The 15,290-nt window shown below is 41.2% G+C and overlaps 1 protein-coding gene across 1 annotated transcript; it reads right to left on the bottom strand.

Annotated features, from left to right (window-relative positions):
* Positions 1-1,488: 1,488 nt before the first annotated feature.
* LOC117742981 (LIM/homeobox protein Lhx1-like) lies at positions 1,489-4,981 on the bottom strand. The gene is made up of 5 exons (XM_034550687.1): positions 4,812-4,981; positions 3,937-4,157; positions 3,300-3,571; positions 2,326-2,482; positions 1,489-1,865 (listed from the first exon to the last, which is right to left on the bottom strand). Exons 1-5 carry the CDS (start codon positions 4,979-4,981, stop codon positions 1,489-1,491), a joined length of 1,197 nt encoding a protein of 398 aa, XP_034406578.1.
* Between the last annotated feature and the right edge of the window lie 10,309 nt (positions 4,982-15,290).

Below are 15,290 nucleotides of genomic sequence, written 5' to 3' on the forward strand. Positions count from 1 at the left end.
TGTAGAAGAAGAACAATGTGGCCCTCAATACATTGAATTGGGAAGAATTAATATTTACAAGTATACATTAATGTGTCATTATTTTCGATAACTATAAGTTCTGGTTTCATCACAACACAAGGAGGATAAATAATGAAAGTTCCAATATTTGGAAATTAAATTGCTTCCTTAATTGATCCCTTATATAATCTCAACAAAACCCTCTGCATTACACATTTGCAAAGTCAAGAACCCCATACTTGAAAGAACAAGTACTATATCCCCCCCAAAAAAAGATTAACAAATAAAAACGATCAATATGTGTTTTATTATACAGTGAATGGTCGTAAACATCGGTCTCATAAACTTAATTGGAACAATCAAGTATGTCTCATAAAAACAACATTGCTGCTGCTGGCAGTGTGTGAGACCATCAATGTGAGTGATATGACATTCTGATCCATTAAGACAAAACCAGTTTGATTCTGGGCTGTTTGGCTAACTGAGCTGCAAATGAAATGTTTTTACTACAAACATGCTCAGATCATTAGGAGAGGAGGTGTACACTTAAAAAAACGCTGCGTCTCACAACTGAAAAGGTGCAGGAGTTTGCTGTGTTTTCATTTGGCAACGGTTTATTTGTATTCTCTTGTTTGTTTTTTGTTGCTGTTGTTACTTTTGAATGAGGACATCGTACAAACTAGCACATGTTGAAATAGAACGGCTACAAAAGTTTGTTTGGTTTGCATTAAACGGTCTGTCCATCGGTTTTATACAATGCTGATATCCAAACCCTGAATACTGGAGCTTCAAGTAAACAGCTGACGTTGGACTCATGTTAAAGTCAAATCCTTTTCTGTTACATATAAAATGTTCAGATTAATAAAGATATATCCCTTTAAAAGGCAAATATGTGTTGGTAATGAAATAATTCAAAAGGGAAGTGACCAATAAATAGAAAAAAAAAAACAATGTTTCCACAGTCCTGAGAGAGGTATTTGGTCAAATGTATTGAACATCACAATCATAGTCTGCTATTAAATGATAAAAGTGTGTATTACACATGAACTCATGGATGCAGGGTGCTGTTTGTCAATATGCGTAAAAACACTGAACGGTGATGTAAATAAATGCTGTCATGCACCTTCACAATAACAATTCATGGACAATTGCGGCAAAAACAAACAAACAAACAAAAACAAAAAACTGAATCTGCAGCATATAAATATGTTTGTTTATTGCTTGATCAATGAGGCCCAGCACTGTGAATGTATTAATGACTCAAATTCACATTAAAACAATCTATTGATTGGCTAGTCAATAAACAGTTATACCGACATACAAATATAGAGCTTTATAAATACTTAAATAGAGCTTAACAAAAATGCAAGCAGATAAATAAATAAATAGATAAATAAGTGTTTATTAAATAAAGAATAAAAATAAAAATATTTGAAGTTGATTTGCCTTCAAAATCCAAGTGTGCCTTGTAGTTCGGGGTCGGCCGGTTTACCAGACAGTGCCTTCGCTCATTTCTGAGGAGGGTTGTGACAGCTGGTTGGTGTATCCGTTGTCACTGAGGGACACAGTCGTGTAGGGTGTGCTGGGGCCACACATCTCACTGGAGATGCTGTGCATTGAGCCCGGCATATTGGGCTCCGGACTGGGTGAGTCCGCAGGATGGTGAGAGACTGTGTCAGAGAAACAGTGCACCTCTCCGGGACAGTGGTGCCCTGGATGGTGGTGGTCCATTACTCCTAATGGGGTGCCAGCAGGGACAGAGGAGGGCACAAAGCCCAAGTCTGCAGGAGTCTGAGCATGGGACGATGGCGGGCCTTGGTAGTACTCATAATTCCCTCCGGAGCCATAGTATTCACCAGGATAGTCTGCATGCACATGAATACCAGGATCAGTGCACAGAATGTATTATAATTTAAATAAAAATGTAGGAACAATTCAAATTGATTTTCTTTTAATAGTTTTTAGTGAAATCAACAAACTCAACAGAGCTCAATACAAGATATGTATTACAGTATAGGTGACTACATCAATCTTAAGAAGCACATTTAATTGATATAATTACATTACATTACATGCCATTTAGCTGACGCTTTTTTTTATCCAAAGCGACTTACAATCATGTTACATTCATACACAGCTACAGGAAACAATGCAGGGTTAAGTGTCTTGCTCAAGGACACATCGACTAGGGCGGGGATTGAACCACCAACCCCCTGATTGAAAGACAGACCTGCTAACCACTGACCCACAGTCGCCCCCTTAATTAAACAGGTCCATCAAAATACTTTTATTATCAATCTTACATGACCAAAACACACAGCTTACCTCCATAATAAGAGAAGTGTCCAAGCTCCTCCGCCTCCAGTCTCTCTCCCAGCGCCCTCATCCTCCTCTGGCCGCGGAAGAACACGTGTCTCCGGCCGCCCAGAGAGCTCAGCTGCTTCATGCGTCTCTCTTTGGACCTCCGATTTTGGAACCAAACCTATATCGGACAACAACAAAAAAATGATGATGTTGATGTGATTAGACGAGCAGCGTGAGTGACACAAGCAGGAAAGCAAAAAGGACATCCCAGTAGAAAAGACGTCTCCCTGTACCTGGCTCTGCCTCGCAGGGCCTCGTGACTATCAGGGACGTTTTACAGTTTTCTCGCTGCGTGAACATTTTATATTTCGATAATTTAAAGATCGAAATGAGTAAATTCCGTATACATATTTGCTTGCACTTATTGCCATAAAAATGGAAATAGGGTTCAGGTTAAAAACATTTTTTTTATCACATTATTATTATTTGTGCGTGTTTTTAAATGCGTCAAAAGCAGACGTGAACTGATGACCATTCTGCCCACAGAATCACCATTTACCTTTAAAGCATGTTGATGTCAATCCAACAGGAAATTGCATCAGGGGAGCTTCTTGTCCACATGGACGAGAAGCTGAGTGTTGCTTTTAACGGTTTTAGCAGCGCAATGGGAGTAAAGATTATGGATAAAATTGGTTTGGAAACACTATTTGAATATAAAAGGGGGAAAAAAGCATTTAGGACCAATCCCCAAAAGTGTGCCCAAAAGTCCCCAATCACTGTTTTTTGTGTCTTTTTTTTTTTTATCCATAAAAGCTTTTTAGGGCGTTTTGGATATTAAAGCCTATAGGCTATATTCTCTGTTGTGTTGGTCCTCGAAGCTTCATGTAACCTGTGAACACACTGACTGTGAATGGACCTGAGGTGTCATGGATGAAGATGGATCAGCACATTTTTCTGTATTTTTTTTTTACGTGTTCTTTGCTTTTGCCTTTTACCTGGATGACTCTCATGGTGAGGCCGGTCTCCCGTGACAGCTGCTCCCGGATGTGTCTGGTGGGTTTCGGCGTGGCCGCGAAAGCCGCTTTCAGGGTCTCCAGCTGCTTGGCTTTGATGGTGGTCCGAGGGCCGCGTCGTTTCCCGACCGCACCCTGCTCGTCGTTCTCGTTGTTGTTGTCTTTATCGGACAAATGTCCCGTTTCCGAGTCCTTCCCGTCGTCCTGCGGGTCCTGGGAGTCCGGAGAGAGACTCGGGTCGCTGCACGTCGTGACTGCCATGAGAATGTGATGTTAGCACATGGGTCTGACAATATTAATCCTCCCCGCATAAAAAAACCCCCAAAAACCTCCAGGAAAATCGGGGCATTTCTAAAAAGAGTTATTAACATGGCAGCGATTCTAAATATGTTCATCGTAATATTTTATATTATCAATGATACTCTGAATAGCCCACTTTACGATAAATCTAATACACCAATTTGAACTGGATTTTTAAAAAAAGCATTAGACCTGAAAATGCTGCTGATAATAATAATAATAATACGAATAATACAAATATTAGTAATAATAATAATACGAATAAATTAGAGATATTTTCGAAACATTAAACAACTTTCTGAATGGCTTCATGAATCACCTGCAAGGAGGATTGTGTCTTTTCCATTGTTATTCTGATAGTCCTCCTTACAAACAAACTTGAACTCGTCCAGGATGTACAGTTCCTCTCCGGTGGACAGCTGTTTGTTACACATCACGCACGTGAAACAGTTCAGGTGAAACACTTTGCTCTTGGCCCTGCGGACCAGATCACTGGGTAAAATCCCTTGGGCGCAACCGTCACACTTGGTCCCAAACGTCCTGTTGAAGAGGGAGAGAGCAACAGTCAGGGGGAAGTTTCAGCAGCATGCAAATACATGTTGAAAAGTAAGTTTTGTTTTTGCTTGTGTAATGATGGGTCCAGAACACTGAGTTTAATTATATTAGAGGACAATAGTCCTCTGACAGCCTTGTAATGTATTTCAATTTCATTCATTTCAGAAATGATGTCTACAATCCTATAATAATAATCCTAAACAAGGTGGGAAAAAATATGACAATATTATATGAATCCCATTATGAGTGAAAAATCCATCATAGCAATCGCACGTGCAATAAGGGCTAGTAGAATAGCAGCTACATTATAGCCTCATAGGCCTACTGTAGAAACAAATATATCATAACTAAACTCTTTTTTAATGTTAAATAAAACTAATAAATGTATGGAAACCCTAGCAGAACACAGTCCAGTAGTTTTAGGACATCAGGCCAAATCAGCGTTTCATCAACATCATTATTTTCTTTATTTTGAGCATTGACCCTTTTGTGTGTGTTTTTTTTTCTTCTTCCATGGACTGCACGCGTTTCTATTTAATCGGCAAAAAAAACACACAAAAAAACATTTGAAAGCAGGTTTAATCACCCCCACGGTTTTGTTGTTGTAAACATTAAACCACAAACACTTTGTATGCTTACCTAAAGAAGTCATTCTTACAATACAGCCTCCCCTCCCGTGAGAAACACTTCTCTGATAAAGTGCATTTGCATTCGCAGCACTGGACACATTTGATGTGCCATGGTCTGTCCAAAACTTTGAGCAGGAACCTATCAAGAATAGGCTTTTCACAGCTGGAACACTGAAGCATTGTCCGGAGTTATTCCCAGCCCAGTGTGGGGGAATATGTACACTACTCTGTGGGTTTTCTTTCTCCAACGTCCCAGTCACCTCGCCGTTGACTTGCTTTTGGCTATATGATCCCGGAAATCCAATGTATCCAAATTAATCGGAATAATCACATCACCGTCCGTGAGGTGAAATGCGGCTCTTCTGTTCCACGAGGCAACAATCCACATGTGGCCGACAGCTCCAAACGAAAGGTCGACTGTTGGAAAAACAGCATTTCTGGTAAAAAATTATATGCTGGAGATCATCGCAGGCCCATCGACATCATCTGAAGTGTGCGGAAAAAAGAAACCTACCCCACTGTGCGCCGTATCCCGGGTGGTGTCTAAAGTAGAGACAAATAACGATGACATGCTATCAGTGCGCTCAGCCTTGTCATGTGTGTCCCATTTTCCCTCTGATGAGCTCTCAGTCTGGGAGCAACGCCGTAATGAGCGCACCTCTTAAAGCTCAGCCTCTTGCCCATTAAGAGACGTGTGACGTCAGCGTCACGGCAAACCTATGAGCAGCCGTTTCAATTCACTCCAACACATGCGCTTCAGTATTACGCAAAGGCAGTACAACACTAAGGGTGTAAAACAAAATAACATGTAATAAAATAAAATAAAATAAAATAAAATGAAATTACATAAAATAAAATTAAATTAAATTAAATAAAAATAAAAATAAAATAAAATAAAATAAAATAAAATAAAATAAAAATTAAATACAATTAAATAAAATTAAATAAAATTTAAAATTAAAAAACAATAATTCAACAAAGTATTGGTCTATGTCTGGGAAGAGACAGAGATAAACAGGTAGAACCAGAACTTTAGATAAAAACATGACATTAATGCTTATTATTGAAAATGAAAAGGGTCCAAGGGAAGTTTTCTAATGGTGACACATGGCTGCCCAATAAGGAGCTGTAACTGTAAAGAATTAATAGGAATCGAAAATGTAAATATATATATATATATATATATATATATATATATACAATAATAATAATAATAATAATAATAATAATAATAATAATAATATATATTACAATAATAACCATTTTCTCCAAGGATAGCCTGCTGAGGGTCGATGATGATATCATGAGAATAAATTATTCCCTGGGTTATGGGAGAATTAGACTGCATCACGGGCAGGTGACAAACGACCAGCAGGCCCGATCCCTTCAGTATATGGGGAGAGGACCGATGAACATGCCCAACACAAGCTTTTCACATGGATGCGTCTGGCACGCAAACATTATACTTCATTTCGTTGGAAAGGACACGGGTCACTAATGGTTAGAAACTCTGGGCTCTGTTAGATGTTATCTCGCCGTGTTGGTGCACTGGTGAAGGAGATAGCGCGTTTCCTCCTACAAGCTCCAGCTCTGGTAGTCCCTGATATCTCGTGATATCTCAGCTCCCGACAGGACGCGTTAAACGAGAGAGTGAGAGAGTGAGAGAGTGAGCTTTTTCCTCCCCAGATTTTGGTTTGGTTTTTGGAGGGCTGAATGCAAAACACAATTAGATGATTCATGTGATAGAACAGTTAGAGAAATAGAGTTGCTGGCAATGGTTGCATGTGCCTGCAGTTTCTATTTATCATTTTTTGTAATTTCTTTAAAAAAAAAATGATTCTACTTTAGAAGCTACTCCAGCAATTATTGAAAACCAATCAGGCAAAAATATGGACAAAGGATACGTTTACATTTTTTTATTATAACTAATGTAAACATTTCCCTAAATGTCCCATTGGAATGTGAACATGATACGTTAATAATTCTTCTTAAATTAAATTAACACCAGGCTTAGAAGTGTATTTTGAGAAAGTCGCAACACTAAGCTCATACTGCATACACTGAAATACCTTTTTGTAAACTAAATTCATACAGACTTTCAGATCTTTTTATTGTATAGAAATTGCTGTGCAGTAAACACATAATAAACCGTGGGCTCATATATCCTAAATGCACCACAAGTATTGTATGCCATGCAGCAGTGGGTGCTTTGGGCATGCTTTTATAGCATGGACAACACCTCAATGCACTTGAATACTAACAATACACAAATGACAAGATAGAATGAAGAGAATAATCTCTTAAAAACACAATGTCTTTGATTTTGTCTCTTTTGGTGACTTACTCAAAGTTAAGTTGAAAATGTTCTACTGTCAAACAAAATGGCTAAATATGCTTTTATTCAATACAAGCTTTGCTGAATGCATGGCTTCATGCACATTAAACACTGGTGCACACATCTCTGTTTGCTATGTGTGGTCAGATGTGAGCATATAGCACATATACCCTCCTGGTTCCTCACATATTCTGTGTGATGCTGACAGCATCAACCTACAGATTACCAATCGTACATGCTTAAGACTTTTCTATTCTGTTCCGCAAACCTGATCTCAGTTGCCTAAATGTAACAGTGGGTGACAATGGAGAGACCAGAGGGGAAAGTAATTATCTCTGTGGTATCCTAAGTGCGAGTCGTGTGGATAAGTGTCTCCTTCTGGGTTTGTGTTTCTCCATTAGAGGTGTTGATTAGAAGCCTAGTCCAGTGAGCTGGCCCCCTGCATCACTCCAACACACAAGAGGTCTCTGTGCAGCACTGGATTCTGGCACGGTGCACGCTGTTTGTTTTGGAATGAAAAAAGCATGTCATTAGTGTTTGTTAATTGCAGCTAATTGGCCCTAACAAGATGAACAGGCCACCCGCTGGGACCGTTCATACAAATAATTTGTAGAAAACAAAATTAATTACTAGATGCTAATTAAAGTCAATTAAAGCTGATTAGGTAGTGGTGGAATGGGGAAGTTATAGACGGGAGGGAAATACCTGGCAACACTATATGGCAAGTGCATCCGACACAGAGCGCCCCCACTGTGAAACAGGATCACTCCCCGTTTGGGCCGAATGCAGCTTAGCAGAAGTCTCAATTGTTTCATCAGAATCTCACCTGAGGAAAGTGATAACATGACAACTGCCTCGTAGGATGAGGGTTACACTTGGCAAAAGTTCTTTCACGCGCTCCTTCGGTTTGGAATTTAACAGGCAATTGGCTCACAGGTTTACATCCTGTATTTGTTCTCTGTACCGTTTGGTACGGCATAGTTTGAGCTAAATCTGAGCTAAATTGTTTAAATTTAGCTTAGCCGTGGTGAAAGTATGTTACTGGATACAAACAAAAGAATTAAATCAGGGGAGCACTCACTGACCAGAATACTTGTACGGCATATTATATGTGTTATTCAAATCTTATAGAGTTTCTTGTAAAACGCTTTATCAAAATGTCTTTTATTTCACTTAAATGCATTTTGTTGAAAGTGTACCTTTACTGTAAAAGTGCATATCAACTGTTTAGTAGAAACTCACGAATGGAAATACTGAAAAGTGTTTCGAATATGAAGTTTAACCTCATAAATATATTCCATATTTAAGTATAACGGAATACTATTCAAGAGCGACACAAACCAACGTCTTAAATGAAAGTTGACCCAACACCTCTGAAACAGTTATACTGTTATAACATGTCTGCAAAGCTATGTATTGCAGGGCTATGGTATCAGAACACATTAGTTTCTTAGCTCAAGGAGTATGTGTGGTACCAGTGTCTCTAAGTGGCATTCAGTTTCATATCCATTTCTGGCCAAGGAACGTGCCATCTGCACCCTCACGGCCCTGAGTCCACGGACGTCCTGCCTTCCCTGTTTTTAGAGCTGAGAAGTGGAACAGCATGGCGTGGCATGTGCAGTGCTCAGCATACAACACAGAGCTATACTGTGCTTGACTGAATTAATATAATAGGTATAGCACGGAGAAATACAAGGGGAGTTCAGAGGTATTGTCATGCAGTATGGGTTGAGGAAATACAAAGTCCATTTACTGATTTCTACCTATTTGACAATAGCATCAAATTATGAATATGTTGCTCGAATTTAGAGGTAACTAAAAGCCAGAAAGGTCGCCCCTCTATGCAGAAACACACATTAAAAGCAGGAAGAGCCATCAACAGCGGGCTGACAGCCACAGAGCGAAGGGTAATCTATATTGACCACCTCTGCACTGACTTGCCAAATCATATCAGGGATTTGTCTCATTCATGCATCTCCATCAATCTACCGCCTATAGATGTAAATTACTGATGATTTTCACTGACCCGGAGGGAGTGGGAGTCCTTTTCAGACTCAAATAGAGAAAGGCAGTCTACATTAAGTTAATGTTAAACAAAAAACAACTCTCTTGTGTAGAATCACACCACTGTTGTGGAAAATTCATCAAGAAATGTGTTAGAATGCAGTTAAGAATTATATAATTGTTAATTATTATGATTCTCCTTTCGGCAAAGCTGTGCTGAAGAGGCGAGATATGGTTATTTCATGCACACGAGAGCTGGTAAATTGTGCAGCGAGTGGTGGGGCTTCAAGCAGTATCACGTTGTTTGCCCGAGAGAGTAAGAGGAGACGGACAGAGGTGGGAGGGTTGGGGACCTACCCCATATGAGGGGACACAGAGTGATCTGCCTGAGGGGGCCGTTCAGTGAGAGGGCCCAAGGGACACAGTGCCCGCGGCCCCCCGGCGATGATGGTGATTGATGCAGGCACAATTCAGACACCCCAGACGCCGCAGCAAATTAAAAGGCTATTTTGTAAAGTTGTAAAGGAGCAGAATGGCAAAAAGGGAGCGATGAGCCCCTTGCTCTGTCACACCATCAGCCTCTGTTTGGTTGCCGTGGTGTCATCAGTCCCTTTGGGACGAGAGCTATTACAAGCCTTGCACGCTCACTCATACTGCACCGCTGATGCCGCCTGTGCACATATAGGGTCGGTAAATATGGATCCATGCACACGAAAGAGACTGTACGGCTATCCGGGAGTCAGTAGATGAAAGTCAACAAGGAAATATTGAGGAAGCATCCATGGGGAACTTAGTATGAATATGTTTTTTAGGAAGTTCTCAACGACCAAGAGTGACAGCAGCAGTGCTTCCTCCCTATGGCGCATTAGCTCCTTATCTGTACATGATTTACAAATCATTTATCCTCAATTTGAATTTAATTGACCTGGACGACCTGGGGATGCACCCATTGCTGGGTGTGTGGGGAGAGGAGATAGTGTCGGGCTATTGGCAGAGCCGCCTTCGGGGAGGACGGCTCACATGCCAGAGGTCAAACCAGTGTCAAGTGGGGAGTGAGGCCAGCTGAGCTGCCTTGGCCCACGCATTGTGCTCATCACTGCAGCTGCTGTCAGTTATCAAGAGGGCTTGCGAAGAGGAGGCACAGAGGGCCGGGGGTGGGGAGCGCAGGCTGCGTTGATAGAAAGGAGCGTGCGTGGGTGGGTTTGGGGGGGATGGAGGGGTGGGGGGGGGGGGGATGGGGGGGGCGGTAGTGGTGGGCCAGGGGGATTGTTTGTTGGAGCTTGGGGGCATATGGTCCTACCACCGGAGGGAAAGGGCCCTTTACGCAACACATGCCAAGTCTCTCACAAGCAGGTCACCTCACTTCTGCAGGCTGCTCAGAAGAAACATTTGAAATGTGTCTAAATGTGGTACTTTTTTTTTCTTTTTTCTCCAAATAAAAGGTTTTTGTTCAAAATAAAAAGTTTTCAAAATATACAAGATAGTCGACAAGTGTTGTACATTAAGGGCATTGGCACTATTAATATAGTATATAAATAATGACAAAAAGAAACTATTGAAATAATGCTCAACAACACACAAATATAGTTGAATCTATGAAATACCAAAGTATAATTAAAGAGAGAAAAGAGTTAGGAGAAGAAAAAGAAACAAAATAAGATTGTCAATTTCCACAGAGAAAATTAATATGAAAACAAGTTCCCTATCCCTTATGTTGCTACTGTGATTTCAGCCAGTAAGTATTTCAGGCTGAAGAGTAGAGGCTCGATTCTCAGCCCCAGCAGCCCCGGGTGAGGTATAATCAGCCTTACTGCAGTAGGGTCACGACTCTTGCTGGAATGGCTTGACTGGCCTGTAGCAGCTTATCACTCGCTCCCACTCTGCCCAGCCCCATCCACTGAATACTGACAACAAGGAGGGGGAGCCCACTGTATGAATCGATCTGCGCTCACACAGATATGTCCCACTAAGAGGTCACCAAGGCTGGGTAATATGTACACTGCCGAGTCAATAGGAAAATATTAGCCAAACAGCTTAACAGAGAGGGAGAGAAGGGGGGGGGGGGGGGGGGGGGGGTGGGGGGGGGGACACAGACACTGCATGCATGAAAGGATGTATGTGTCAGACATCCCCAGTCTGCCTCCCCTGGTGCATCTGTCAGTCTCTGATCTCTGAGTTGTATGCAAGCAGGGGAGTCGTGGCTGCGGCATTAGAATAAGACTGCAGGAGTGCCGCAGACAGACTGTGTCCTGATGCTGCCGCCCACCCTTGTCTTTTCAGCTGGGCCTTCTCATGCTCACCCTTTCATTCCAGCAGCTCTTTGGGACCGGGCTCGTCCCAATGCACTAAACAGATGGGCGTCTCACAAAGGGCCGTGCTTCTTTGCAAGCTGGTGTCCTACATGGCTGATTACACCTAAATACCAAATCCAGGATTGATACAGTGACTCGTGGTCACGTTGTGCAATGGGGTTACAGGGCAGACAGAAATATATATATATATATAATAATAATAATATAGGTTGTAACCTGTCTGTATTGTTAGTACATATTCAAAAATACCACTATTGCTGCCTTAGATGAGGCGTTAAGGAGCTGCTTGAAGACATCATGCAAAGACATCAACAGGAGAACCGACATTAAGTGCATGGCATATTGTGTTTGCATAAAGATCGTTTTAAGTTAACAGAGCAATATCTGGTTTTCCCTTAATACTCAAGCCATGCAGTGACAGACAAAAAATGGGATAAATCCAACTAAACTTCAGCATCACTGTTTATTTTAATTCATAGAGCGAGAGATCAAAGCATCAGTCAATGAAATCCCCATAGTCATAATCCTTCTTTTGCAGCATCCTTAATCATTTACTCTTTTCTAATTATTAAACAGCTTATTTTAAAACGCACCTGTTGGTCTATAATTAAGTTATATATCATGTACAAACGTTCAGTACATACACAGGTGCCTCTTCCCTAGTGAGCTGTGAGCAGTGTTTATTTCTCAAATCCAGTGTTTCCCTTCTCACTGATAGGAGTGATGTCACTCTGTGTGTGTGTGTGTGTGTGTGTGTGTGTGTGTGTGTGTGTGTGTTTGTGTGCAGGTGCATCCCCGTGTCCATTCTCATCTGCGTATGTGCACAAGAGATAGAGAGCAACGGAAAGAAGGGAGCGAGTACATGCCTGTAGCCAGACTATCCACATTTTTAATCAACATAAAAATAAAAAAAAGAATAAGAAACCAACAAACTGGGCTCCTTATCAGCAGCTGTGTCCTTCCCTTCCTCTCAGACTGCCCTCCCATTCCTGTCTGGCCTCCCAGATATGCTAATCGCTATGTAAGAATATCCTGTTGGATAATTACCATACATTACCCTGTGCTCATCTCCGGATTAATTCTTCATGTGCATAATCGCATTTGGGCTCCTTTTCCAGCCCAATGTTAAAGGTGAAACGTGGGTAAATACAATTTATACCGGTCGTACATTATAGTATGGAATGTGTTACCTCCAGGATATTGTCTGCAGACTGAGATGGCTGAATGAAGAGGATTATCTCTTCAAACATAAACTGTCCAGACTGCTGCTTTTTAGAGGGTTGTAAAACCATCACCAGAGGCTGTTTTCAGTGGTGGATATCCTGGTATCATCCTTTGTTATTTGGTGGTTTTATATTCATGTTTTGTATTGATATCTTACAGTGAAACTGTCAAAACAAAATACTGAATTTCAGCATAAATTAAGCTTCTTTTTTTATGTCTTATTCAGTGGTACACATTTACAAATTTAAATACTATTTTCTTTCACACGTAACGTATCAAACAACCAGCTTCCTTCTAAATTTTCAAGAACCTACAATTTGCATGAAACAACAGATTTAATATACAGACTGAGCTAAAGGACAAGACCTACATTTGTGAAGCCTCAGATTCAATTGTTGGGGTCATTACAGAACACAATTTACAGACATTTAGACATGTTCGGGAAAAAAAGGTTGGTAGACTGATCAATGCATTCTCTTCACATGATGCTGCACATGGAACCATCCCCTTTATTGAAAGACCCTCCCCTATTTTTATATCTCATTTGAATATATTGAGTGAGCCATCTGTAAGCCATTTATCTACATCAAAAAGCCGTTAGAATTGCCGTCTCCTCCCCCTGGCTGTGCCTCCAGCCCGGTCGGCACATACAAATCAACACATGCATGCATATGTTGCTGCAAGCAAGCACACGCATGCACAAATGATTTGTCCGACATGCCTCAAAAGCCTTGATGCATCTCATCACCATATCCTCACATTTTTACCACTCTCTTTCTATTAACTTTCAGCCCTGCAAGAGGGTCAGTAGATGTCCGTCTGACATTCACCAATAGCCTCCGTCATGGACACAGGAAGCTGTTTTAATATGATCCTCCTGACAACTGACGCCGATGTCTCTGTCTGCAGACCTTTCCACCAAGATCTGCTGTGGCGGTTGCACACATGACCCTTGCGAACGCAACATAAAAAGCACTATTGCAAGAGTAATGACCAAATTTAACACTTTGCCTCAGCACACCTGGGTTCCAGACAAGGACCGTATATTTCCTCTGACAGTCCCAACATCTCTGCAGAGCGCAGCCAACCAGAACTTAACTGGCAGGGTCAATATCCCTGGAGAGAGAGGAGTACTTTGAAGAAAATAGTGCATTTGCGGGCTCTCATTTGTGGCTGCATAAAGGCCCAGAGGGCAGAGAGGAGGACAACGAAACAGAGCTCTCTGTAAATTCTTACACCTCTGGAATGAGACAGTAGACAGCAGTATGAAAGTGGGTTTTGGACAAGGGGACTTGTTATTAGAAATTGGTCAGGAAAGGTGGAATAGCTCCCGCTTACATTTTCAATGCTGTCTGCCTACCTCTGGAGAGTCATATATTTAGATGTTGTGCATTACATGTATAGTTGTCCTTATCGCCATGCAAACATGCCATAGTTGGAGAGATTGATATTAAAACCTTTCTATTTCAGGCAAAAAGAGCTGGATAATTGTCCGCTGATGTCGGTGAGCAGCAGTGGCTTTAATAGCGTGCAGGGCCCGGGGCAGAGGCAGAAGTCCTCATTCAGCCCCTACAATGCTAATGTGCTAATCTGTTTCCTTCCAGCACGCCAGAGGGCTTTACACAGAATTATGGCCACAAAATAGTATGTTCCCTAAATGAGTTAATTGGTCACAGGAGAGGGAGGGGTAAGAATGTTAAAATAGAATTCCTCTAAGAACATTCCCATTAATATTAAAGACCTGGTTTACTTTTTATGCTTTACACCTTGTAACTGTGCTGTGAAACATTGATGTGTGACATTTTAAAGACATCAGGTATACCTAGCCCAAAAATGTAAAAAAAACACACAAATCAATTGATATAATAAAATGTTTTATTTATTTATCTTCGTATAAAAGACAAATACACTTGTACATCTGAACTGATATGCATCATGGTATATTATTCATATCTCATTTGGTCTCCCTCGGAGCTGCCACAGTGACAGTCAGCGGGGCAGCGGGTGGTGAGAGTCGGGGGAGTGCACTGAGAAAAGTGCTAATGGATTGACACAGTAGAGTGTCTGCCAAGCCCAATGCCTCTTGACTAAGACATATGCTCATAACAAAACTGCTCTTTAGTCAAACCTCCGGCAGTGTCCTGCCTCCCCCCCACACCCCCCACAGACCGTACCCTCCCAATACAACACCTAGAGGGGACAGGACTGGGACTACCTGGCATCATGCAATATAGACATATGGCTTTGCTATCCAAAACAACATACACATCCCCGCAGTATGTGGTCTTGACAAAGACAGGAAAACAAATAGTACGTTTCAAATGTACATTTTTATGTAACAATTCATTTGAGATAATTCTCCCAAACAACGTTGCTTCTGTCTATTTAATGCTCTCCAGGATCTCCTCTCTAGTTTTTTAAAGACGTGTTCAATTTCGAGATCCTTTGTCCTCTCACCTGCGAAACTGAATTGTCAGAATAAATTCAAATGATTGATTTTGCATTTGTTTTTGTGTGGATTAAACACACAGGATGACTTGTTCGTGAGCTTTGGAGAAGCAGGTGGACAAACCATGTTACCTTTGAGACCGTTTTTAAATGATTAACTTATCTT

This window comes from Cyclopterus lumpus, chromosome 14 (assembly GCF_009769545.1).
Source record: "Cyclopterus lumpus isolate fCycLum1 chromosome 14, fCycLum1.pri, whole genome shotgun sequence".
Classification (NCBI taxonomy): Eukaryota; Metazoa; Chordata; class Actinopteri; order Perciformes; family Cyclopteridae; genus Cyclopterus; species Cyclopterus lumpus.

Coding starts and splice junctions, on each gene's coding strand:
- LOC117742981 (XM_034550687.1), bottom strand. CDS start 4,981: ATGCTTCAGTGTTCCAGCTGTGAAAAGCCTATTCTTGATAGGTTCCTG. Junction 3,572..3,936: donor AGACACAATCCTCCTTGCAG/GTGATTCATGAA, acceptor TTCTCATGGCAG/TCACGACGTGCAGCGACCCG. Junction 1,866..2,325: donor ACACTTCTCTTATTATGGAG/GTAAGCTGTGTG, acceptor ATGTGCATGCAG/ACTATCCTGGTGAATACTAT.